This window comes from Diadema antillarum, unplaced genomic scaffold, assembly GCF_040938485.1.
Source record: "Diadema antillarum isolate AM-2024a unplaced genomic scaffold, OU_Dant_1.0 seq00000118_RagTag, whole genome shotgun sequence".
Lineage (NCBI taxonomy): Eukaryota > Metazoa > Echinodermata > Echinoidea > Diadematoida > Diadematidae > Diadema > Diadema antillarum.
Genome location: NW_027271199.1, coordinates 232,986 through 259,934, shown reverse-complemented (window position 1 = coordinate 259,934; position 26,949 = coordinate 232,986). Strand labels below are relative to the sequence as shown.

Below are 26,949 nucleotides of genomic sequence, written 5' to 3'. Positions count from 1 at the left end.
TATACTAATGAAGCATGCTCAATTTCAGCTTAATCTGATAATCCCTTCATTGTTGTTGATCCTGCAGTGGTCAATATCCTGTTTTTTGTTCAATTCATCCCACAGCTGGCATAGCTTGGTAAAGATTCAGCGCTTAAATACACCCTGAAGTTCAGAGCCTGTTTTCTCAGTTCACACTTTCCAGAGTGTGTCCTTTCTTTCCAATATTTAGATAAGTTAGGAGAGTCCATTTGAATTGAGTTATACATCATTTTAAAGCTTAGAGTCTACTCTTTCAGAATCTACTCTTAACTAAAAATCCATTTCTTGCGACTTTTTGTTTGTTTCGTGATGCAGGGTCACATATACATGTATATATACTAGGTGTTTCAAAAAACATTTTCCCCTTTTTGATTCTTAATAATTCATAAACTATATATCAGATAACACTGTCATTGATATGAGCAATAGCTGAATAGTGTACAATTTTGTTGAAGGTGGTTTAAATATGAAAGCATTAATCATTTTCATGAAATCCATGATTAATTTCACAGTTAGGTTTCAGATTTTGCTCTATTTTCAACCCTCTGTAAAAAAAAAAAAAAAAAAAAAAATCACTTTGCACAGGGGTCAATGGGTGTGTATGGGAGTGTGTGGTTAACACCCTGACAATGGTCCTGAACAATGACCAGGGTTTGAATGCTTCATTATTTATTCATGAGAAATTCCACTATCACAACTAGTCTTTATTCAGCCTATGCCAGTATCTGTGTAAAGTCAAATGCCTACCGATACTGTCGTTGAGTGGCGACAGTGCTCTCCCTACTTCTGAAAAAAAAAACGAAATTTACCTTCTGTTCTAACGTAAACATGGTGACAGGAAGCAAAGAAAATCAATATGATAGAGTATACACTTGTGTATATGGAGCCTTAAATAAATATACTGTGAAACAAATCGCCCCAATGAAAAATGCCAGATTTAGTGATATGGTGAAGCAATATTTGAAAATGATTGCCAGCTGGAATGAAATGTGTTTGCGAGCACATGGAAGCATGTGCTTACTTTTTCCGTGTGTATGCATTTAACCCTTTACCGTGCATGAATTCAGACTAGCAGTGCCCAGGGCAACTCTCATGAACTATTGATTAAGCATTCATATGCCAGGGAGCGCGAGACTGACGCCTAGTCAACAGGTGGTTCATGCATGTCCATTGTTCAGGGCCATTGTCAGCACACACTCACATACACATCATTGGTTCCTGTGCAAAGTTCATTTTTGTACAGAGGATTAAAATTTGACCAAAATCTGAAACCTTACTTCAAAATCAATCTTAGATTTCATGAAACTGATTTATGCTTTCACATGCAAATTACCTTCAACAAAATTGTACACTATTCAGTTATTACTCATATCAATTACAGTTTTATCGGATGAATAGTTTTTGCACTATTAATGATCAAAAGTGGGAAATGCTTTTTGAAACACCTAAGTATGAAGAGTTTGTTTGCAAAAACCGATAAGTCCATATTTGCCAAATGGAGATATTTGCGATTAAAGGTCAAGAAAAATAGAGAGAATAATAAGAAAAAAAATGCTTCTTTTGACCATAACTTCAAAAATATACCTTTTTATGTAGTGACCAATATATCATTTTTGTACTTTATGACAGAGATCGTACTTCAAAGTCTTCAAAAATGAACTTATCGGTTTTTGCAAACAAACCCTTCATATGTATATATATGAGTATCTGAATATAAGAACGACCCAAGTCCATGGAAGACCATTTCGAGTAAACTTTAAAAAAACTTCATATCTTTTTTATTTGTCCGATGATGGGAAGCACTTGTGGAGAGACCATTTTGTGTGATGGACTTGGGTCGTTCTTTGATTCATATACATGATATTCTGCTATAGAGATGAGAGAAGGATGATAGAGGGCGCTATAATATGAATGTAAGAATGATCCAAGTCCTTCATTCTTACATGAATATAAGATTTAACTCATTCATTTCAGGCACTTCCGGGGGTAATTAGGATTTATCATTTATACACAAGATGAGACCATGGATAAGCTACAATTTCCCATGTCAACCTGAATTTGGCCGAAAAGTGGACTTGGGTCGTTTTTATATTCAGGTCTTCATATATAAAAGCGTGTAAATTAAATCTGTTCGACTGGACTTACTTGTGAAAATCACGGGAGAAAACAGTTTCGTGACTCGTCCGAGTCACTTCTTCAGCTCTGTCTGGCTTGTGAGCATTCACCCGTGGAGGGTGAATGGGCGATGTTACTGCCTTTATTGTCTGTACGTCGAGGAATTTTTCGGATCACCGACTTGTATGTTGGTGAAAGGTTGTGTCGGAGTCCCCCTCCCCTGTTGAGTGAAGGATTTTCCGCATTCACATACACAGCTTAACGGACTCCTCTTTCAAACCATCTGGTTTCCTTGTCAATGATGTCGACCTCTTTGTCTTCAAAATGGTGCCCCGTGTTCTTCAGGTGGGTGAACACGGCCGACTCGTTCCCAGCGGAGCTGGATCTACGATGTTGGTAGAGATGTTTGTGGAGAGGTTGTTTGGTTTCACCGATGTAGTTTTCTTTGCAGTCTTTTCCCTGACACTTTATCCTGTAAATTACATTGTTCCGTTTGTGTTTTGGGATTTTGTCTTTAGGATGAACTAGTCTCTGTCGAAGAGTGTTGGTCGGCTTGAAATATACAGGAATTCGGTAGAAGCTGAAAATCCGTTGGATTTTCTCCGACAGTCCTTGGCAGTATGGGACTGAAACCCCTCTGCCTCGTTGCTGGGTTGTGCTACTGGAAGCCCTGTCTCTGACGTCCCGTTTGCGAGGGTGAAGGGCTTTCTCAATGCTCCAGTGTTTGTAACCGCAGTTTTTCAAGACGGTTCGTAGGTGTTGATGTTCCTTTTCCTTTGTCTCTTCAGAGGAAGGGAGGTAGGATGCTCTGTGAAACAGAGTTCTTACAACTCCAAGTTTGTGAATAAGTGGGTGGTGGGAGTCGAACAACAAGTACTGGTCTGTGTGTGTGGGTTTGCGATAAACTGAAGAACACAAGGTGCCGTCCTTGTTGACCGTGATCAACACCTACGAACCGTCCTGAAAGCGGTTACAAACACTGGAGCATTGAGAAAGCCCTTCACCCTCGCAAACGGGACGTCAGAGACAGGGCTTCCAGTAGCACAACCCACAACGAGGCAGAGGGGTTTCAGTCCCATACTGCCAAGGACTGTCAGAGAAAATCCAATGGATTTTCAGCTTCTACCGAATTCCTGCATATTTCAAGCCGACCAACACTCTTCGACAGAGACTAGTTCATCCTAAAGACAAAATCCCAAAACACAAACGGAACAATGCAATTTACAGGATAAAGTGTCAGGGAAAAGACTGCAAAGAAAACTACATCGGTGAAACCAAACAACCTCTCCACAAACGTCTCTACCAACATCGTAGATCCAGCTCAGCTGGGAACGAGTCGGCCGTGTTCACCCACCTGAAGAACACGGGGCACCATTTTGAAGACAAAGAGGTCGACATCATTGACAAGGAAACCAGATGGTTTGAAAGAGGAGTCCGTGAAGCTGTGTATGTGAATGCGGAAAATCCTTCACTCAACAGGGGAGGGGGACTCCGACACAACGTTTCACCAACATACAAGTCGGTGATCCGAAAAATTCCTCGACGTACAGACAATAAAGGCAGTAACATCGCCCATTCACCCTCCACGGGTGAATGCTCGCCAGCCAGACAGAGCTGAAGAAGTGACTCGGACGAGTCACGAAACTGTTTTCTCCGTGATTTTCACAAGTAAGTCCAGTCGAACAGATTTAATTTACACGCTTTTAGGTGAGACAATAGTTACGTTCAGACAAGCCTTAAGCTCGAGGTTAGGAAACCTCAAGGTTAAGCTTGTACTTAGGGACCGTGTAGACGCACTCGTAGTCAGCTAACCTCGAGGTTAGCTTAATGTTAAGAGCCACGGGATTTTAGTGCTAACATCCAGAAGTCACTTTTTTTTGCACCATCCTGCAGGCGCAACGTAGAACAGGACTAGTTGTGTTCACGTGCGCTCAACTGCACGTCGGAGTTAACGAGGAATCTCCAATTATTAGGCAGAGATTCAGCGCACTAAATTGGTGAGTATTAAAACTTTATCCACAACAGCATGTTAAATACTCTTGCGAGCCTTAGTACCTCATGCAATTTCAACAAAATGCAGGTATACTATGCATTACAAGTTCACAATTACCTCTTTCTCTGTCTGTCTTTATGTCTGTCTGTCAGTCTGTCTGTCTCTTGGTTATTTCAATCCATTTTTTCCGCTCAAGTTTGATAGTTTACAACTGTGCAGCGTTGGTTGTTGTTTGTTTGTTTGTTTTACTGAAAAAAAGATTAATCGTGATATGGACAACAAAAAAGCAATGTTTCTTGAAATCAGTAGCCAATTAGGTCTCGAGTACCCTATCTGTTTGTTGATGTTCAATTAACCAATTGACTGAAATTTTCAACCAACCAACTCTACTGTTGTCACACCTTCTGCAAAGACCGTCTAGAACGTGTTTTTCAAACGCTGCCCAAAATTTGAAAAGTTTGAAAATCCCTCTGTGCAGACAAAAAAAAAAAGCATCTTCTATACCCACTGGAGATATGGGCAAATTACGAGCAGACGTATCCTTGGATTATGTCGTGAACAACCTGAAAACCAAAATTTAACATGACTCTGATGAAGGAGGTTTCTGTCGATGGAATTTGATTCCCATCTGATGGTGATTTCAAGTGTAGTACTTGACAGGGCCTCCGACGTCACTGTACTCTCCAAAGTGGAAAAGGTCGATGTCGGGTTCCAGACGATAGTGCCGCCGGTGGATCTTGACGTCTAACTGTGGATGAAGATGATGATGTATAAGTAATCTACAGGTGGTATCTCTGCAAGATCCCGCCGTCACCCCGATGGGTAGTAAAAAGGTGAGGGAAATAATAAGTGATGAATTTCAACCTATGCATTCATAATCCTTACAGTCTCAGCGGAATCTGTTAGACTCTTGGCCAGGAAAGTTAAATTTTATTTCCCCAAAAATGTTTTATTAATGTTATATTCATCTTTAATTTTACCCAATCTGAACTATGGCATTCTCGCCTGGGGAAACACTTACTCCCCATATCTAGAAAGAATATTATCATTGCAGAAAAAAGCTCTTCGTATTATTTGTATAGAATCGTGGAGATATCATACTAATGACTTGTTTTATCAAAATAATGTTTTAAAAATCAAGGATTTGTATTGTTTGAATTTAGGTCAGTTTATGTACATATTGATAAATCATTCCCTTCCTTTTGCGTTTGACTCCATGTTTATTCAAAATAAAACTGTACATTCATACCCCACTAGACAAACCAATGAATTCCATTTACCACTGTTTAGGACGATTTTTTGCAAAGTCTATATTCTGCTTCGCTGGACCTAAATTCTGGAATTCCCTTGACAGCAGCATAAAAGAATCTCTAGGTTTCAATACTTTTACTTTGAATTTGACGAAAATGTTTATTAATTCTTATATCACTGGGGATCTGCATTTCGAAAGCTACTAACTGATTTCTTTGCTGTTAATGTCTTTACTTTGTTTAATTTATTTCATAACTGTTATAATATATCACTCATATAGTCCACTTCTCGGTAAGACAAAAGTCTCATTTGCCCTGGCATCGACCCTTGAATTTTTCCTCCTTTGCCCTTTCCTCTGTCTTCCTCTGTCTTCCTGTCCCCTTCTGGCCTTTGACCTCCTGTTTATTCTTTCCACACGTATGTAAGAGAGCAGCTTTGTTTCTGTCTGTGTGTGCGTTTGTGTGCGTACTCGTTTTATGTTCTGTTTCCCGAGGATTATGTCAAATTGTCTGGTTGCATTATTACTATAATTTTCACGACTCACGAAGGGACTGCATTCTACAAGCTTGGCTTTTTAGCAGTCCCCTCCATTTCCGACCTTTTCTCTGTTATGATTCAGTCACATTTTGTCAATGTATTTCTTCAACTAAATTTAGTATGTTTATTGATTCATGTAAACAAATGACATGTATCTAAATTTCATTTGGAAATGTAAAAGATACATTGTACTTAATTTGTTTATATGAAATTGTCCTGGAAATGAAATAAAAAAGAAATGAAATAAAATGAAATGAAATATTATGCACATTGACAGTATAGTAAAGAAGCGGAATGGCCGGTAGGAGAAGACTCTAGGCCTGTTTTTATCAGCCTGATGTCAATGTGCAATGAAGACGCAAGTAGCGCACCATTTGATTGAAATGTTCTCCAAAATTTTGGGCTAGTTCGTGAACTAGCGCGCTAACCCGCTGCGGCAGCAAGTGATTCAGTTATTGTAGCCTGGGTGAAACCGGAGAAGGGTCATCTCCTAATCGATAGATGAACGAGTGAGTTGGATCACGTCGAAACTATCGGCAGTGATTTCAAAATAAGTAAACTGAAAATTAAGAGACTGACACTACATAACATAGTGGCGAAATAGCTTCAGAGAGCTTCAGGGAGCTTCATTCAGCTTTGGGAGATTCCACATGTTATTCATCATGATATTTACTTAGAAGGACGACATCTTCCTGTTTTTTTAAATTGCACTCACAAGATTACGAAACCAAATGCATATTTCAGCAGATTAGATATGACTTGCGAATAAACACTCCTGCAGTTACCATTATGACACATTCTCTCTCTCCCACAGTAGGCCTATGCAAGAAGATACTAATATTATTTATACAATGACCTGATCTGAGACTGGAGTGATGTGGCGAACACTCATATGATGCCGTGTCTTATACACAAAGAAAACTTAAAACAGGGTCAAACCTGCGTTTACACCATGTTCCCCGGTAACCTCGGCAGATCCGTTTAAGGCCACTGTGGAAAAAAACAAAAACAAACACCCGGAATGGACGTGAAACGACGCGAGATTGTAAGGGTGCACGTCACGAGACCGACACCCACGAGTCATGCAGCCCACAAGTTATACAGCTCACAAGTCATACAGCCCACGAGTCATACCGCTCACAAGTCTACAGCCCACCAGTTATACAGCCCACGAGTTCGACACTGAGTAAATGAAGCCCACGAGTTCGACATCAAGTAAAATAAGCCCAGGAGTTATACGGCTCACGAGACCGACACTACGCACAAAAGGCTCATGAGACCGCATATTGAAAACTTTCGCCCTAATTCACGCAGAAAATCCGAGGTAGCAGACGCTGGCGAAAGTGAGTGCGTGTGGGGCGCGTGGCTAGTCGACACGTTAATGGGGGGGGGGGGGGGGGGGGGGAGTGCACGTCACGAGACCGACACCCACGAGTCATACAGCCCACAAGTTATACAGCTCACAAGTCATACAGCCCACGAGTCATACAGCCCACAAGTCATACAGCCCACCAGCTATACAGCCCACGAGTTCGACACTGAGTAAATAAAGCCCACGAGTTCGACATCAAGTATAATAAGCCCAGGAATTATACGGCTCACGAGACCGACACTACGCACAGAAGGCTCATGAGACCGACAGTAAGCAAACAAAGCCCACGAGACCGACACTACACTTAAAAGGCCCACGAGACCGACACTACACTTAAAAGGCCCACGAGACCGACGCTACGCATACAAGGCTCACGAGACCGACATTACGCAAAAGAGGTTCACGAGACCGACACTAAGCAAGGAAGGCCCACGACAGGATGAACAGCGCCACCTATAGACCAATAAATTGTATAGGGTGTCCTGATAATGGCATAAGGAAGATATGAGAGATGGAAAAGAAGAGTTGCCAGGGTGTTACCCCTTCAGTTGCCCCCCCCCCCCCGAAATGATCAGGATCTTTAATTGTGTTTGCGTGGGTGTGTATTTGTGAAAAAAGTGAACAAAAGTCAGTGAAAGCGTGCAACAGATCTCTCCACATTAACTAAAGATGCCAAGACACCCTCGTTTGCATGTTAACCCTTTGACCTCTTTTATATATTCCTACTCCCACCCCCCCAAAAAAAAATAAAAGAGAGAAAGAGAGAGAGAAAGAGATCTGCCTTTGGTGATTGTTATTATATTCTAGTGGGAGGCATTTTATAGAGTAAAAATCGGCATGATTTGAGCATGCTTATGAATTGAATAGAGAAAAAACGGCTTGTAAGAAAAATTGTCATTGCAATTCAATCTAATCTGTATAAACAAAGTGGCTGCCAAAATCATTACGTTTTTATTCTTGTAGGTGGTTGCTTGTGGAAAACTCGTCACAGAACTGGCAAATTAACATCACTTAAATTACATGATGAGAAGGTGGAGCTGCAGACAAGAATTTAATACAAGTCAACGAATTAGGAAGAAAATAAAGCATATACATTTTGTTTAATGCAAATACAATACATTGAATTGATGAGAGATAAGTGGTCTTAGCTATTCTTCACGGATTTTGGGATCTTATGAGATTCTGTTGTACTATGATGTTAATCTGCATTGGCTCGAAAAATCAGATTATCAAGGAAAAAATACCACGAAATGTGATGGCAGTAAATGATTAAAAAATGACAATTTCTCATATAGGTCCTGTATAATATATACATATTCGATTCGGATTCGGAAAAAAAAAAAGATGCATCCATGAAAACAGTTATTGTATTTCACGAAAAATGTACTGTTTTGGAGGAGAATAACACAAGGCACAAAATTGAGGTGACTCCCTGCGATATGAAACGTTTTAATCAGTTGAATTACATACATTATAGTTACAGAGAAAATTACAAATAGATCTTACTCCAAAACGTCTAAGCAAGGGGGTAGGATATCTAATATAGCCAAAGAAAATAGTGAATAGAGAAAGAGAAGAGGTAAAAAGTACACCCTGTCCATTTTCTAGCTAAAAACTAGGAAAGCCTATTAAAAGTAGCACGGTGGCATTATCAAAGCTCTAAAATTAATCCATACATCGTTCTTGTCCTCTTTTATCTATTCATTTGGCCATGTGTTTTTTGTCTTCTCCTTTTTTTTTTCGGGGGGGGGGGGCATGAAGAATGCAATTCTATTTTTCTAATTGATAACAATGTCGCTCCCTGACATACCTGCCCCCTGGAAGTATGTGGAAATACGTATTTGATGTCATTCATTATGTAGATGGTCACCATCTTTCACTTGATAGCGTGACGAAATTGCACCCGCCAGTATGTTATTTTTCCGTTCATGGAACACCCTGTACAGGTAATTGACATGTAGATGGCGCTGTTTATCTTGTCGGTGTCGTGGGCCTTCTTTGCCTACTGTCGGTCTCGTGGGCTTTCTTTGCTTAGTGTCGGTCTCGTGAGCCTTTTTTGCTTAGTGTCGGTCTCGTGGGCCTTCTTTGCCTACTGTCGTTCTCGTGGGCTTTCTTTGCTTAGTGTCGGTCTCGTGAACCTTTATTGCTTAGTGTCGGTCTCGTGGGCTGTGTTTGCTTACTGTCGGTCTCATGAGCCTTTTGTGCCTAGTGTCGAACTCATGGGCTGTATGACTCCTGAGCCGTATAACTCATGGGCTGTATGACTCATGGACCTTTTATTGATGTCGGTCTCGTGGACCGTATGACTCGTGGGTGTCGGTCTCGTGGGATGACCCCAATGGGGGTGGCCTGCAGCCCCGTTCGTGGAGGGACATCATGTTCACATAATTTCACGCGTAGTGTGTTGTGTGTGTAGGCGACAGAAATCGGGTTAAATCTACAGTTGATATGATATAGTCTATGACCTTATCATTCCTTTACAACATTATTTCAGTTGATTACCTGCGTACAACACGTGTATATAAGCGCCCGATTGCAGACAGCAGGTGGCAAGCGACCGTTGCAACTACCTACATTATTACCATCTCCGAAGGAAATGCACCAGTCCGACTAGAGTCATCATCGAAAAATGAGACGGAATGTGGAATGTATTTGGTTGTTTTTGCTCCCAAACTTAACAGTTATGTTGCTAATAAGGCTGCTACGTATCTAGATAATGTCTCACATACAACTGTATCTGGATATTGCGTGAAAATGATATTTGGCGAGAAACAAAAGCTTGAAATCACAGGAATTCACACTGCTGACGACGGCAGACAGTGAAGGTCAACGGCTCAAATTTTCGTTGGTAGTCTCGTCACGTGATAGTTCTGTATGGATTGTACACGTTCCCTATGACAGCAATTGTGAATGGGTAGTCTAGCTTTACTGCAAATTTGCGTCAGGACTGCTCAACCAATGGACAAGATTCTTATATCACAAAAATAGGCAGAATCTGTACTTTCTGAAACCGTGCGCCCCAAGTTTGTGCGACCTTCCGTTCTCGAGATATCCCGTCTGGAAGAATTGCAAGACGGCAAAATATGCCCAAATTCGTCAAATTTGGACTGTTCGCCATAGACAATTCTACTCATAAGGTACTTTTCTGATCAAATTTACGTCACTGCTACAAATGTTACAATAAAGATACGTGCACATAAATAATCCCTTAAGTGTCCACTTTCAGAATCCGGGCGCCCCAAGTTTGCTTCTTAAATATTTTACAAGTTATGGCAGATTTTGTGGAAAAATGCGTCGATTTTTTACCCGTTTTACGTGTTGTAGCGTTCGCGCGGAAGCGCGGCTTCGCAGATGACAGAAAGTTTTCAATATGCAGTAAGCAAACAAAGCCCACGACACCGACACTACACTTTAAGGTCCTCGAGACCGATGCTACGCATACAAGGGCTCACGAGACCGACATTACGCAATAGAGGTTCACGAGACCGACACTAAGCAAAGAAGGCCCACGAGACCGACAGGATGAACACTATAGACCAATAAATTGTATAGGGTGTCCTGGTGATAGCATAGGAAGATATGAGAGATGGAAAAGAAGGGTTGCCATCTCCGGCGGGGTGTTCCCCCATCAGTTGCCCCCCCCCCCCCCCCCCCCACCCCGAAATGATTAGGATCTTTAGTTGTGTTTGCATGGGTGTGGTTTGTGAAAAAAAATGAACAAAATACAGTAACAAAGTTTAACAGATTTTTCCACAGTAAACCTGCGAGGGTGTTGATTTAGTATTAATTAAAAAAAAAACTGAATCGTCCATTAAGGTAGCGTTCGGGATTCGGAAAAAAAAAAAACCAGACGCATCCATGAAAACAGCTATTGCATTTCCCGAAAAATAATGTACTGTTTGGAGAAGAATAACACAAGCCACAAATTGAGGTAAATCCTTGCGATATAATGTTTTAATCAGTCGAATTACATTATAGCTACAAAGAAAATTACAAATAGATCTTACCGCAAAACGTCCAAGCAGGAGGGTAGAATTTCTAAAATAGAATAAGTAACTAGTGAATCGGGAAAGAGAAGAGGTAAAAATTATATCCTGTCCATCTTCTAGCTAAAATCTGGGAAAGCCTATTAAAGAATAGCACGATGGTATTATCAAAGCTCTAAAATTAATCCATACATCGATCTTGTCCTCTTTTTAATTCATTTGTGTTTTTGTCTTTTTTTTTGGGGGGGGATGAAGAATATTATTTCTTTTTTGGGGGTGGGGTGGGGCGGGGGCATGAAGAATACAATTCTATTTTCTACTTGATAACAATGTCGCTCCCTGACACACTTGCCCCCCCCCCCCCCCGCCAGACGTATGTGCAAACACATATTTGATGTCGTTCACAATTATGTAGAGGGTCACCATCTTTCAATTGATAGCGTGACGAAATTACACCGTCCCGCCAGTATGTTATTTTTCTGTTCATGGAACACCCTGTACAGGTGATTGACATGTAGATGTCGCTGTTTATCCTGTCGGTCTCGTGGGCCTTCTTTGCCTACTGTCGGTCTCGTGGGCTTTCTTTGCTTAGTGTCGGTCTCGTGAGCCTTTTTATCTTATTGTCGGTCTCGTGGGCCTTTTTTGCCTACTGTCGGTCTCGTGGGCTTTCTTTGCTTAGTGTTGGTCTCTTGAGCCTTTATTGCTTAGTGTCGTTCTCATGGGCTATATTTCCTTAGTGTCGGTCTCATGAGCCTTTTGTGCTTAGAGTCGAACTCATGGGCTGTATGACTCCTGAGCCGTATAACTCGTGGGCTGTATGACTCATGGACCTATTATTGATGTCGGTCTCGTGGACCGTATGACTCGTGGGTGTCGGTCTCGTGGGATGCCCCCGATTGTAAAACGTGGCTCCCGTAATTGCCGTTAATTCTGTGTCAGATTTTAAACTGTTAAAAAAAAAATAAATGTCATGACAGTCTCGGTACTATAATGACGAATTTTTAATGCCGTGATAACACTGGGTAGGGTGCGTGGCTGGATATTTGAAATATCGATAGTCTAGCCTGATCAGACGCCGTGAGAACAGTGTCTGATAGTTGTAATGTTCACCGGGGACCGGGGACCGAGGAATGGAACGAGAAGAGGGGGGGGGGGGGGTACGGTATGGGGACAATATAATGTCTCATCTAGCCATGGCACATTACTTTTCAAGAAAATAGGGCGGCTGTGGCCACCGGGAACATGGTGTAAACGCAACCTTTTTTTTTTTTGGGGGGGGGGGGTAAGACTTAAAAGTTCGCTGCGTTGTAGAAACAAACTTTGATTTTGCTGCCATAGATCTACCGATCAGAAATGCGGGCAAAACTGAACTCTGTCCTGTCGGATATAATGGCCTAATCACATAGTATTAGCACACGCGCCATGATTTATGATCCGACTTCGAGAAGCAATAGCCGCAAATACTACCGAGACACCATGTTGGACAATCGGCGCCCAGTTCAGCGCATTTACTAAGTACAAGAATCGTCAATGATACCTGAGGGTAACAATCCAGGAAAGGTAAAGCTTTATCAATTTTCTAGATACATGTGTTTGAGACGAGATCGCATAGGACCTCTGACTAATCATAATGCAGACTTAAATTACAGGAAACAGGTACGTGCAATCCTTGTGTCATATGTCTCTTTCCCACAAACGCACTTCCGTAATTCATGTCTGTATGTTCCTGTCTTCATTTGACTGAAATGTTAAAAAGCGATAATCATCACAGGATTGTGCCTATCAAATTACTGCATTAGATATTCACTTCTAGTTTTTAAAACTTAACTCTAGTTTTCTTCAAACCTATTCATATCCTCAACATTCAGTGTTTTTTAGGTAAGGGAATAATGGAATGATCGTATGTATTAAGGTATCATGGCATCTATCAATAAAGTAATAATAGAAGCATTAATTCATCCGAATTTCCGAAGTCTGTGATTATTTGATTTCTTCGTTGGAGTTCAAAAACTTACGAGTTGTGATGGAGTCTCTAAAGCCTTTGAAATTAATATCTTTAGATCTGTGTTGTTATGCGAACGAGATTAAACTGAAAATGTGATTAATCTAAGTATGAACATTTTAATAAAATATCAAATCCACGTCTGAGTGTCTCCGTAGATCAGTCACTTTACTAGGAATTGGAATGGTTGTATACAAAATCAAGTGTGTGAACAATAATAGTTGAAGGACAACTGATTATACACATAATTATCATACATTTCAGTGAGAGTAAAATATCTAGAAGCTTGCATGTAACACGCATACTGATAGTGGTTGACTCGTTTACTCATTTCGGATAAAAAGTAATTTATTTCACATCAGCATTGTTCTTTGGACAGTAATAAAGGTACAATAAACGGACTAAAAATTAATTGCTCCTTAACACACACGGGTGTTTGTGAGACATGCAGATAATAATTGTGTTATGCAAATAGTGCATACGAATGTTTCAGCTTATAACAAATTGTTGCTAAAAGATAAAGACATAGAAAAATCCGGAAATACTGTTATTGGTATGCAACATAAGCGAACAAATGACTCAATTTCATTTTAGAACTGAGCCATCGATGCCGATATGAACTGACGGACTTTGCTTTGCAAACAGCTGTTGAATGCATTGAAAACATACTTATTTTTCATACGGATGCGATTTAATGTAGTGTACTCAACACATTTCCTTGGTTTAAAAATGATCTAAAAGGTTATCTATTCAGTGTCTTTGCAATGGTATCATTACACAAATTATGGAACCAATATTCTAACACATATGTGCAAATGTTTTCAGTGTTTCCAAATATGCAATTTCACGTCACATGCAATCTACATTCGAAACGTCTGGTGATTATGCCAAAAGAAGCAACCTTGACACTTGTTTGTAGTCATAAACACGTCTAAATTAGAAGTCAGTTATTCATTTTCTCCAAATATATCGCTCCTAATCCAATTCTTTAGGAGTAAGTTATTGCAGTGTGTATTGTTGCCTATTGAGGGTATTCTTTTGAACATAACGTGCAGGTGAATTCATTTTAATGACACAGATGACTATGTATCACAAACAAACATTACACTGCAAACGAGGAATTATGTTGGCTTTAAGAACAGGCACATTACAATGCGAAAGTTGTTAAAGATCATTTTAAAATTTTCGAGGAGTTCTTCCTCTCAGATGTTTTTGTTTTTGTTTTTGCTCTTTTTTTAACAATAGTCTCGTTTAACGAACGTATTCTGTCAAGGAACGTCATCTGCCACGCCATTAAATTTGGTGAATGAAAGAGTAGTCGTAAAATGAAGTGAAATAGGTGTCAATCACATATTTTACTTTCGTTTCTTAAATTTAGATACATCAAAAGAATGAACTCTGGGTGATTGAATACACACACTGAAGAGATAACGTAGGCTAAATCCCCAATGAGAGGAATGTTATATTACCAAAGGAATATACCAATATATCGGTACATATGCGTTATGCGTGTGTTTCATGATCTCAGTGAACTCATAGCATGATGGCTTACCATAAATGAGCATTGAAAGCGTATATCCAGCCCTAGTGGACTCTGACCGCGCGCCATAATGTGTGTATGTTTGTGTATTTGAACTGAGATAAGACGAAATATTGTACAGGCTATTCTTTACAGTGTATACTTGTAATAACCTTGTCATGTTTGCAGACATATTTCTCTACTGTCCAAAGGGCGAACTAGTTTTAAATTAGGTACATTGTATAAGAGCTACCTAAAGCAAACATTCACTTAAATACAAGTATATGCAAAAAGGACATTATCTTTATAGAATGAATTGGTCCCACAAACAACAAAACGATCGCTCAACAGATAGGCACTGGATTTCAAACCCTCCATAGCGTACAGCCAATGTGCAACGTAATATTTTCGAGTTATTAATTGTCTATTAATTGTGCTATCGGCTTATGAAAAAGTATGCCTTCAGCTTGCCTGAGGCTGGGACATGAATGTAGTAGCTTACTAATCATGTATAAGGGAAGCCAAAGACGAATTGCTTTTCCTAAAGCCTGGGGAAAAAAATGAGTTATTGTTTTCTTCCTTTCTTTTTTTTTTGTCAGCGGAAGTGATGTTTTCCTGTCATTCCTGTCTCTCTCAAATTTATCTTTTTAATAAGAAGAAAAAAAAAAACATACTGACGTTTGAGCTGCGAACACACTTACCTCTCTTCCTGACAGCTGTGACATGGTGACATGGAGTACCCCGTTTTGTCAAATTTACTCTTCTCGAACTGTCGAATAGGACGTCTATGGGCTATTTTTTTTTTTTTTTTTGTGGTCATGATATGGACCTAAAACCTCTTCATGAGCCACCATTCTCTTCATCCAAGTTGGTCTTTATGTCTTTGTTTTGTCCTCAAACTTTGGAAATTTTCAGTTCTTTTTATTTTTGTGTCGTCGTTTTTTTATCCCAATATTGTCGACTGCCATTCTGAGAATTCCACATGGTTTGGGATATGTGCATGCAACTCATGTAAATGGTATATGAGTGACTCTAGCGAAAAGTCCCACATCTACGTGAATATACGGAACCACGTCCCTCTATATATATATATATGTCACCATGTCAATAATTATCGCCCCATTTCTCTTTTAACTTCTTTTTCAAAGATACTCGAAAGACTTGTGTATAAACGCACCCTTAATTTTTTTCTTCAGGCAAAAATATTTACTGAATCTCAATTTGGATTTCGGAAAAAAACATAGTACAACTCACGCATTACTCAAGTTTATTGATAAGATAGCTCATGCTATAGATGATGTTTCTCACACTGTCGGTGTTTTCCTTGACTTCTCCAAGGCATTTGATACAATAGACCATGACATTTTACTTTATAAGTTAAATCATTACGGAATTCGGGGAAGGGCGCTAGAATGGTTCACTGATTATTTAACGAATAGAAAACAATTTGTAAGTATTCACGGTCACGATTCCCAACCAAAACTGATTTCTTGTGGTGTTCCACAGGGTTCCTTGTTAGGCCCACTTCTTTTTATTTTATATATTAATGATATCCAGAACTCCTCTAAGATTCTCTCCTTCGTTTGCTTTGCAGATGATACAAATTTGTTCTTCTCTCATCAAAATCCTGATGCGCTTATAAACATAATAAATAAAGAACTTGTTTCTGTCCAATCTTGGATTTTTGCGAACAAATTATCCTTAAACATTGATAAAACTCAGTATATGTTATTCAGTAATTCGCTACCTGTGTTACCTCTCTCTGTCAAGATAAACAACATTGATCTGTCACAGGTCAACAATACAAAATTTTTGGGTCTTCATATCGATAGTGATTTATCTTGGAGAACCCATGTTAATTATGTAAGCAGAATTATTGCTAGAAATACCGGGGTTCTTAACAAACTTAGCTATTATTTTCCAAGTAATATTCTACAGAGCATATATTCAACTTTGATATCTCCCTATCTCAACTATGGGATTCTGGCGTGGGGAAATGCTTCTAAAAACCTTATCGATTCGTTATTTCTTGTACAAAAACGAGCTGTTAGAATTGTTAACCACACTGGATATTTATCCCACACGAACGAACTTTTTGTAAGTAATAAAATTTTGAAAATTCCCGAGTTATTTTATTACAACGTCGGCCTGTTTATGTTTCAATTTTCAACTGGCCAATTACCAGACGTATTTTCCCAAATGTTTACAAGAAATTATACAGTTCATGATTATCCAACTCGTCAACGTTACGCATATCACCTTCCACGTACCCGAACAATTTTCGCGAAAAAAACCATTATGTTCGCTGGGCCCAAATATTGGAACGAACTCCCTATGGAACTTGTAAGTTGTACCACTGTAACCTCATTCAAACGAAAACTGAAGCAATATCTTCTTAGCAGCTACATTGTACGGCATGCATAGTGTATAGTTCTTGTTGCTCTTTCCTGTTACCCCTTGTCTATCCCACCTTAGTCCGGCGGGATCCTAACCATGAACACTATTTTTGAACAGTCTGCCTATTGCGCTGTTCATGCACCTATTGTTCCACTCGGTTATCGAAACTCTCGCGCGTGACAGCTGTCGGTTACTATGGTCACACGGAATGCTTGGTTTTAGGACCCATGCTGGAATGTTACTCCTGAGCTTTCGGTATTGTTTACATTCACGACAAATCTCATTATCCCACCTTCTACTTATGTATTTATGACATACAGTTACGCCATTTTCTATACTCTGCAACACACCCCTTGAATCTCTGCAGTTGTTGTTCACTGCTGCAACATGTGACCTTTCAGCTTTTTGTTTTTCTGTATTTTTATTTAGTGATATATATTTAATTGGATTTTTTGTTTTGTTTGTTTTAATCGGTTTCCCCAGATATAGTTGGTCTTAAAAAACATCCGTACTTTAAACTTCCCCTAATCTGATTACTCACGGGACCTGCGGCTGTACAAGCTAATGCTTTTACGCAGGCCCCATCATATTTTTTTTTCGCATTATGACCACAGTGTAATTCGCATGCATACAGACCTCGTGTTTATACCAAATCAAACTTCTGTACATTCTGATGAAGTCTCATCTGAATTATGTTTTGTATAATTTTCGTATTTATATACTTTATTGTGATATATGTGAGAAATATGAAAATAAATTGAAATGAAATGAAATATATATATATATATATATATATATATATATATATATTGATAGAGTTGAGAACTATTCAATGATGATTTTATTGACTTATTGCAACCTTGGCGATTTGTCTTTAAAGTTGAAATTCGAACCTAACTACTTAACGCCGTAAGATTTGCGCCCAAGGTATTTTCCCTCCGTTGTGTTAGTGCCTGTTAGTGTGTGTAAGTTTGTGTGTTTGAGTGTTTGTGTGTGTTATGTGGGGGATCATGGGTAACAGAATACGTATATAATGAAATATTTCAAGTCCTTGAGTCGTCATCATTTTATTGATAAAAAAGCTACTGCACACATGACACATATTGTATTTTGGGCAGTTTTTAACGATTTAATAGCTACAATCTTTCCCATCTCTCCATCTCATGGGTGTCGATCGGAACCAAACAACTCTCTCTTGTATATAATGAGTTAGGATATCTTTTATCACCCCAACCCCACTGTTGCGTCAAAACATGTAAATTTTTTATTTCACTTCCAATAATTCCAATAATATGGAAATATTTCTTGCCATTTAATTTTGGGAATAATTATGCGAAATAGTTGAATTTCGAACTAAAACACATCGTAGTTTAGACAGGAAGATAGACCTCTTTCCAACATCTTAATCATTCAATCTCTTCCAATACCTTATAAAAAGTAAAGATACTGTTGTACTTATATACTGGGTGCGACTTACTATGCAATTTGTCTTTCTTGATAGGTGTATTGACTGAAGAGAAGTTACCAACAATGATTTTCAACCGGACTCTTGCCTTCATCATTATTTTATTTACCTTAATCTCTAAAGAAATAGGTAAGTTTTGTCATATACTCGTTTTCTTTCTTATCGTTTTTAGAGTGAAAAAAAAAATGTTATTTGGAAAAACTAGATGTAATTTATGATCGCCACAACTACGGTTTTACATAGTACGATTAATGCAAAGGAATTCGACAGTATTATCCTCTTGAAGCCCATGACAACATGTCACATGCTTTTGCACTACATCATAACGTTTAATGATTGATATGCCTGTTTCGATGCACAAACTTGGCAATAAAGCAAATACCGCCAAAGGAATAATGAGGACAACCTGAATTGCCAAATCGACAACTGCAGTGTGACCAAAAACAAAAGAAACAAACAAGAACAAGAAACAACAGAAATAACAAGTTCGATTAGTTCACAATCAGCTTTAAAAATCAAAACGTGGGAAAGAATTTCGAAAAGGTGCAAACGGTTTCAATGAAATGACTAAAAATTTCAATAAAAAATAATTTCTTCATTCAGTTATTTCAATACAGAAGTACCCATTCAGCATAAGCTGTTTTCCCACGGGTCCGTGCATAAATTCATAACAATTTCCATAGATTTACGTAATTACGTACATTACATCGAATTCAAAAAGAAATAAATATCACTACAACATAAGAAATGTAAGAGAAAAACGCACTCAGAACTCATAACAATTAGGTCTTATATAAGAACATAATTGAAGTAAAATGAAGACATTCAAGTACAGAGTATGTCATACATTTTACTGCAAGGTAAGACTTGAAGTAATACATGTATATAAAATCACATAATGACACATAATTTCCATTGTATACATTTACATATTATGCACATATTAACCCGTTGCGTACGGGAACCTGGCGGACTGCATATTAAGTATATGGGCATTTCAAAATTCAGTATGGAATGGACTATTTCATGCATAACATTCCCAAATCTATTATACAATGCATATTTAAAGATGTCTCAAAGATTCAAGATTACTCATTATTTTTCTTTCAGGCACATTGATATTATCGTCTAAACTTTAAGGGGATAGTATTTGTTGAGGTTAGGATTCAGCTTGTGTTGCGACCTACTTAGAAAGGACGTCATAAAATGTTAAAGAGCATAGTGTTTAGTTTTAGGAGGATTTCAAAATTTACTCAAAGAAAATCGAGTCTGAGAGTCGAGAGTAAATCAAAGAGATCCCAATAAGAGGTGGGTCCCATCTTTTATGAAGATCACTTGGTTTAAGATTTCTCAGATAAAACCAATTTCCATCAAACAGATGTTGAATTCCTTTTAGAATTTCATGCTCTTTCATATTTCATACAAGGTTTCTAATTACCTAAAAAGAATAATAATTATAGAAAACGTAGGAAACCTGAAGCGCCAACACCATCGAAACTGTAACATTCCTTTAACAAGTCTATAACAGAAACATTTATGCATAACTTAACATATTGTGCGATAAGACTTGTCTTTGTGGCATTGTTGCTCCGCAGATTGTCGAATTCCTGATGACGCCGTGATTGTCGATTTCCGCCCGGTTATGTTGAGAGGTCTTCAAGGGAAACTTAAATGTGAATTCTATGGGACACCAGAGACAGTGACATGGAGAAAAGGTGATAACTTAATAAATCTGACCCTCCATCAAAAAAAAAAAAATAAATAAAAAAAATAAATAAAAAGTCGCCAGACATTAAATTCTTGTTAAGGGCAGATTCGAAAAGAACAGATTCCAAGCTTTAAAATGATGTAAAACTCAATTCAAATGGACTCTCCGAGCCTATCTAGATAATGGAAAGAAAGCACACACTCTGGAAAGTGTTATCTGACAATTAAGAAAGAGGCTCTGAAATACAGGGTCCATTTAAGCCCTTAATCTTCACCAAGCTGTGAAAGCTTTGTTAAGAATGGGATATAAACTCCTTGAGCAACAACAATGAAGGGATTATCGGATTAAGTTGAAATTAAGCATGCTGTATAAACACATTCTGTCCATTGAGCAGTAGGATCATTTTTTCAAAAGTTATTAGAGTTGAAAATGAAGAGTGAGCAAAGAATATGAAAAGGGAACTCTATAAGACACACCTGACCACACTACTCTACAAAAAAAAAAAGGATTGGTGAAAAACCGCTAAAAGCACTCTTTCCAATTCATTCTATGATCCCAAACATAAGGATACTGATACACCTTTTTTTTTGATAACTCATGTAAAATCAAGGGGTGCGACTTTTTTTTTTCGTTTCGTTGATGCACGGTCACATATGAAGGATTTTTACATTGCAAGAAATTTATTTTTTTTGGAGCTAACACACTTAATCGAACATGGAACACATAACAATAGGAATTAATAGAATAATAGAACAAAGCCATTAAGATGGAACTTGCGTTTCAACAGGGTAGTGTTTTTGACATCAAAATCAATGATCAACTACAAGATTCACAAGTTTATCCCAATTTGAATGCGCTGTCTTAAAGGGGATGGCTAGTAACTGATCAGTGGGAATCAGTGGGAATATTAGGGAATGATTGTTCCAATCCTTGTGGGATTCATTTAAGAGAACATTATATATTTATTGTGTAAAAATCATTTGCTTCAGAATGGTATCATATTCAAGAAATTCTCACTTAAATTTGATAAAACTCATTGTATGCTTTTTAGCAACAGTCTTAAAACCCTTCCTTGTAACATCATGTTTAATGAAACTGAATTAAATCAAGTTAGTAGCAAAAAATTTCTAGGGCTTTTTATTGACAGTGATTTATCTTGGAAATCCCACGTCAGTTATTTAAGTAATATTCTTTCAAAAAAAAAAAAAAAACCAAACACGGTTGTTCTTGATAAACTGAAGAGTGTTTTTGTAAGTCAAATCCTGCTTAATCTTAATTCTGCTTTGATCACTCCGTATACCTCAATTATGGTATTCTTGTTTTGAGGAATGCACCTAGAAATCTTCTGGATATACTATTCCGTATTCAAAAACGCGCCATCAGAAATATCAACTATGTTGGATATTTGTCCCACACGAATGATTTATTTTTCAATAATAAGATACTGAAAACAACACATTTATTTAGTTACAACATCGGCATATTTATGTATGAATTTTCTGCCAAGGAGTTACCGGATGCTTTTACTCGCATGTTCAGGCAAAACTATTTGATTCATAATTATCCTAGCCGCCAAAGTGACGCAATTCACCTTCCACGTACTCGAACAATTTTCGCGGACAGGCCCTAGATACTGGAATGACCTCTCCCCCGAAGTGATAAGCTACCCGTCTTTATATTCAATTAAACGCAAATGAAAAGGGTCTTTATTGAGTGCATACCTTGCAGAAACTGAATAATTGCAATGTCTTATGTAATATCGTGGTATGTTAATGTTCGATCAAACATTCTTGTCAACACGCTGCAGATTCCATATTGGGTCTTGCTGTCAGGCTCTCTGAATTCATCATTAGCAATTCGACATTCTACTTCGTTTCCCTCTCTTCCTCTTTCCCTCTTGCTCTCTCTAACTTTTTAAACAGAGCTTGACGGCAGGCACCAAATGGCGTAACCCATTAAAGCCCAAGGGGGGCACATTGTGCCCCCTACCAGATATTCATTTGCCACTCCTTCGCCCTTAGTCCGATTTTAACCAAATTTGGCGACTTTTCCTAAAATCTTATTGCAAACATTTTGATGTATAATTTAGCTGTATTTGATGTTGCTGGTTGCCATGGCAACCATAAACTGATAAGCATGTCAGTCAGATTTTGCATCTTTTTTCTGTTCCCATTAAATTTAACAGCATTGCAGTGTACGAAATGGGTGTTTCTCGGCTAAAATTTGTTGAAGAAGCAAAATTCGAAGCAATTATGGATCTGGAAAGTTTTTCTTATCATTTCCTTTGTTTTTATGTGACAAAGGTATAAAACAATGGATATAATAGAGATAATTGAAAACAATAATATGTTCTAAAGATTGCCCTTATGTTTTGAGTTACTTTGATTCCTTCACCCAAGTTATGCCTCTAATATCATTAGTTTATCATAATATTATCAATTTGCAATCTCAAAATTCCAGTATTATGCATATATGAAATGTCATAACTATACACGTACCCATCCCAAACATTTCATCTCAGGTCTCATAATGTATCGCTATGTTGATGTGAATAGCGCCCCCATATGGTGACCTTGAGAAATTTCAACCATAGTAATCAATAAAATTCCACTTGCTTATCATTTGTGGCAAATATGAAAATGATTGGTCTATAACAAGACATATATAACGGGGATAAAGAAATTATACACAAAAAACATTTTGAATCAATTTTCAATCAATTTCTAGCATATTTCCTATGTATTTCGTTATATTTTGGTAAATAGCGCCCTCTATTGGTGACCTTGTGAAAATTCAAATATACTGTTATGTAAATAATAATTTACTCTACCTACGTGCCAAATATGACCATGATACATCAAATAATAAAAAAAAAGTTATAAAGGGGGGCATAGCAGTAAGTACATGTTACTTTTTGTGTCTTACTGATCATATCCCGGCGATAGTTTTAATGCAATAACATGCTTTATAATTATGCAAATCATGTTGTACTCCGGAAACCAATGATAGCTCGGTCACAGTAATGGTTTACACTTTAGTATTTTCTTTCTTCTTGTTCTTTTTTATCACATAGGCATACCTCGATTTTCTTATTTTGCACCATTACATCATCTCGTCTTATCTTCTGTCCGTTCTCCGTTTCTTTTTCACAAACACTGATTTACTCGGGGCTTACAGCCAAACAAGCTAGCTTTCATGTAGGTCCCGTCATACTTCTCTTTGATCAACCCCATTTCGATTTTGACCAGTTATCATTATAATTATAATTACTATGTTATTACCATGTATATTTTTTGTGTTCTGAACATTGTTTACAAGGTAAAAGAACTTTTTTTTTTCTGTTATAATGTTCATAAATGAGAAATGTGGAAATAAATGAATTGAATTGAAATATGCACTTTAATGTTTCCAGGTTAACATGCCCATACAGTGAAAGCGCATTAAACTGCGCATTACTTGAATATGAGACCATTCTGAAGTAAATGATTTTCACACAACAATAGTTATATGATGCTCTCTCAAGGAGCTTCAAGCTCCTCGGTCCTCTTAAATGAATCCCACAAGAATTTGAACAAACATCATCCAGCATTCCTACTGAGTCCCACTGATCAGTTACTAGCCATCCGTTTTAAGAAAAAAAAGTCTAGATATTTATAAAATCAAAACAAGAATTCCAGTCTACACAGTGCACGGATCTAGAAGTAGGGTTTGGGGGCTCAGGCCCCGCGTTAAAAGGTCTAAGAAAAAATGAATAAATCGAAGCAACATGTCCCAATACCCATAACTTTCTTTCTAAACCTTCACGTGTTTGAAATCTGACCTCTCCCCCTCCCCTCCCGAATATTGTTCTATAGCCCCTACTGTGCACAAAATTAACAGAAGTCTATGTAGCAGACAGATATACGTGAAGGGTGATACACTAAATTGTACTGCTTCATGTCACTTCATGCGCCCTACAAGTTGGTGAAATAAATTGTAATTCTTACACACCGCTTTATTATATTGCATAATCGTTGCTGTCTCTGTTGTTGATTAGAATAACCTCCTTGATATAGCAGTTGATTCCGTCATAACTAGCCGTATCTTCCATCGCATTACTTCTTCTATTCATATGAATCTAATGTTTTAAACATAGCATGTAAATCAATGTACTTGCAACGGAAAGGAATTTCCCGCACCTTAGTTGATACAACACAGCAAAAATATTTCCTTTTTTTTTTCGTACTTCCATCTCTTGGGATCAAAATGCATTCAGGAAATACATCCACTTCGTCTGTTCTTCTGGTAGCGTGGTACCAGAATGTAATATATGGCGAAAGCTACCGAGCGGGTTTGGTGACGATCGATACCAATTACTCTCTGGTCATCAACAGAGTTGATGAAGATGACGCTGGACGATACTTCTGCGGTGTGACCAACTACAAAAGCATTCGCGTCAAGAATTTCACGGATGTGTCTGTAAAAGGTGTGTTTCTGGACTTCACGAGACCACAAGTAATACAGCAAACTACTCATACAGCCAATAAGCTCAACACTACTCGAAAAAGCCACACCCGCTCGACACCCGGAGGGGGCACGTCCGGGTTTCATGAGCTAACAAGCAAAAAAGAAAGGGGGTTATTTCTGGGGTAAAGAAAGAAAAAAAGTGGGGATGGGGAAGCTCAAAGTTGTGACACCCTATATATCCCTATGTACGTTTGATACACGTTCCCGACAACAAGAGTCATCATCTGTTATATTATATGGGTCAGTCAAATACGTCAAATACGTGAACGTCAACCACCAACACAACGCACTCGATCGCTCGCGCAGAGCCAAATTCACTGTGTGTGCGCGGGTCCTTTATCTGTCATTTGTTACGTGAAAATGTTTTCCCATGGGAGAACATTACAAAAATCTTCTCCCATGGGCGAACATTACCAATGTTTTGCCATCACATGACTGTGTTTAACAAATCACTAACCGGTATTTGACTAACCAATTTAAAGCAGAATTTCATAGGGGGAAATAACCCTTTATTAAAATGATATAATTCTCTCATTTGATGATATCTTAAGCCTCTGGAACCTAAAAAAAGTAATTAAATGTATCAAATTTTACCATATTTTGGTTCCCAAATCGCCAACTCGAAAGTGCATTTTAGTGTGACGTCATGGGTTGGAAATCGATGGCTCACAAGCGACGTGTGCCTGCATGCGAGGTGAGAGAGAAATGCATGTCCATGCAATAAGTATAAGATGACATACTATACCGGGTGTCCCGAAAAAAGCAGAACGGTGGATTTTTAGTACCTTGCGGTCTAAAAGTTATATAATCTTTTGACATCATTAAAAAGAGCATCTTCCGCCAAATACTATGATACCAAAATCATTTAATTTGGTTCTGTACTTTTTATTCTACACCAATTTCTGAAAATGCAGTGATTGTCAAATTGCCAGATTTTTGCGACTTATAATTTGAGTGCGACACGCGATCCATACGGTGAATATTGTGTAAGTACGGTGATCCATGTCAACAAAAGATACAGCTTTCACATGGGGCACGGGCCAGGAAAAAAACAGTGTGTGTGTGTGTGTGTGTGTGCGCGCGCTCCCAATATGAAAGCGTTATCTTTTGTTGACATGGATCAACAAGCTAACACAATTCACCGTATGGAACGCGTGTCGCGCCCAAATTATTGTCTCATAAGTCGCAAAAAAAGTACTATTAGTACGGAGTACGGACACGCAGTAGTGGGGCCTATTTCACGAATAATCCTACTCTATAGAGACCTATAGAATATTAGATATAAAAAAGTTACCTGTCTGGGATCAAAAACACGATGAAGTTGTATGAACCAACCCATCTGAAGCGACGTGAATCTTGCAGACCCCGCCGGCATCTTCCTGGGCAGTTTATGTACCGTACGTAGGCCTCCCATAAGATGAGAGGTGCTACATTGCATAACAATACACCATATACCACGGCTTTTTTCCATAACTTTTTTTTTCCACTTCTGTATCTCCATCAGCTAGCCTCGAAGGCCCTCCATCATGTTCATCTTCATCCATGATTTTTCCTCAGATTTTACCGGGAGAGACGGCAAACAACAGCAAAAACAACTGTGACTAATCTCGTCTAGTTGAGTGGCGTCGCAATCGCTAATAATGTGCGCAATAAATGTAATTCCTCAGCGAACATTATTTTACATGTATTACCGGGGTAGTGATGTGCGATGATGGGTAAGTCGGTCATCACTAACCGCGGATGGATCACAATGATAGCGTTGCATTGATCCCATGCCCAGCTAGCTAGCCCCATACAACCGGCGCGCACCCGACCCCAGGCGGCTGGCCGGCACCGTCCGAGTGAAAGTAAGGTCACACTACTGTAGTACAGCTCTACAGATAACATCTATTCAGGAAACTCTTCGGATATTGTGAAAACCGGGTAAAAGCCACCATATATGTAAGTGATTTCTTCAATGTTGATACTTATGTTCAAAATAAATTCTAATTGTTTGTTTTGGAGTAGAAAGACAATTTCGTTAGCTTTGCCCTTCCACACCTAATTTTCATTTTCCAACCCCGTTCTTCCATTTGGT

General features: G+C 38.5%; 1 protein-coding gene and 1 long non-coding RNA gene across 2 annotated transcripts; one reads left to right on the top strand and one right to left on the bottom strand.

Annotated features, from left to right (window-relative positions):
- Positions 1-2,394: 2,394 nt before the first annotated feature.
- On the bottom strand, positions 2,395-15,521 carry LOC139727073 (uncharacterized). The gene is made up of 4 exons (XM_071638050.1): positions 15,498-15,521; positions 4,783-4,877; positions 3,491-3,578; positions 2,395-3,084 (listed from the first exon to the last, which is right to left on the bottom strand). The coding sequence occupies exons 1-4, from the start codon at positions 15,519-15,521 to the stop codon at positions 2,395-2,397; spliced, it is 897 nt and encodes a 298-aa protein (XP_071494151.1).
- A 3,178-nt stretch (positions 15,522-18,699) lies between these two features.
- On the top strand, positions 18,700-24,881 carry LOC139727069 (uncharacterized). Its single transcript, XR_011710729.1, has 3 exons — positions 18,700-18,787; positions 20,254-20,373; positions 24,622-24,881. It is a non-coding gene; the product is annotated as an uncharacterized lncRNA (long non-coding RNA).
- Positions 24,882-26,949: the final 2,068 nt, after the last annotated feature.

Excerpts from the sequence above, each read along its gene's own strand:
- LOC139727073 (XM_071638050.1), bottom strand. The coding sequence starts at position 15,521 with ATGTCACAGCTGTCAGGAAGAGAG. Across the intron at positions 4,878-15,497 it reads CACAGCTGTCAGGAAGAGAG|TTAGACGTCAAGATCCACCG; the intron begins GTAAGTGTGTTC and ends CTTCATCCACAG. Across the intron at positions 3,085-3,490 it reads TGGTGCCCCGTGTTCTTCAG|GTGTTGATCACGGTCAACAA; the intron begins GTGGGTGAACAC and ends GACGGTTCGTAG.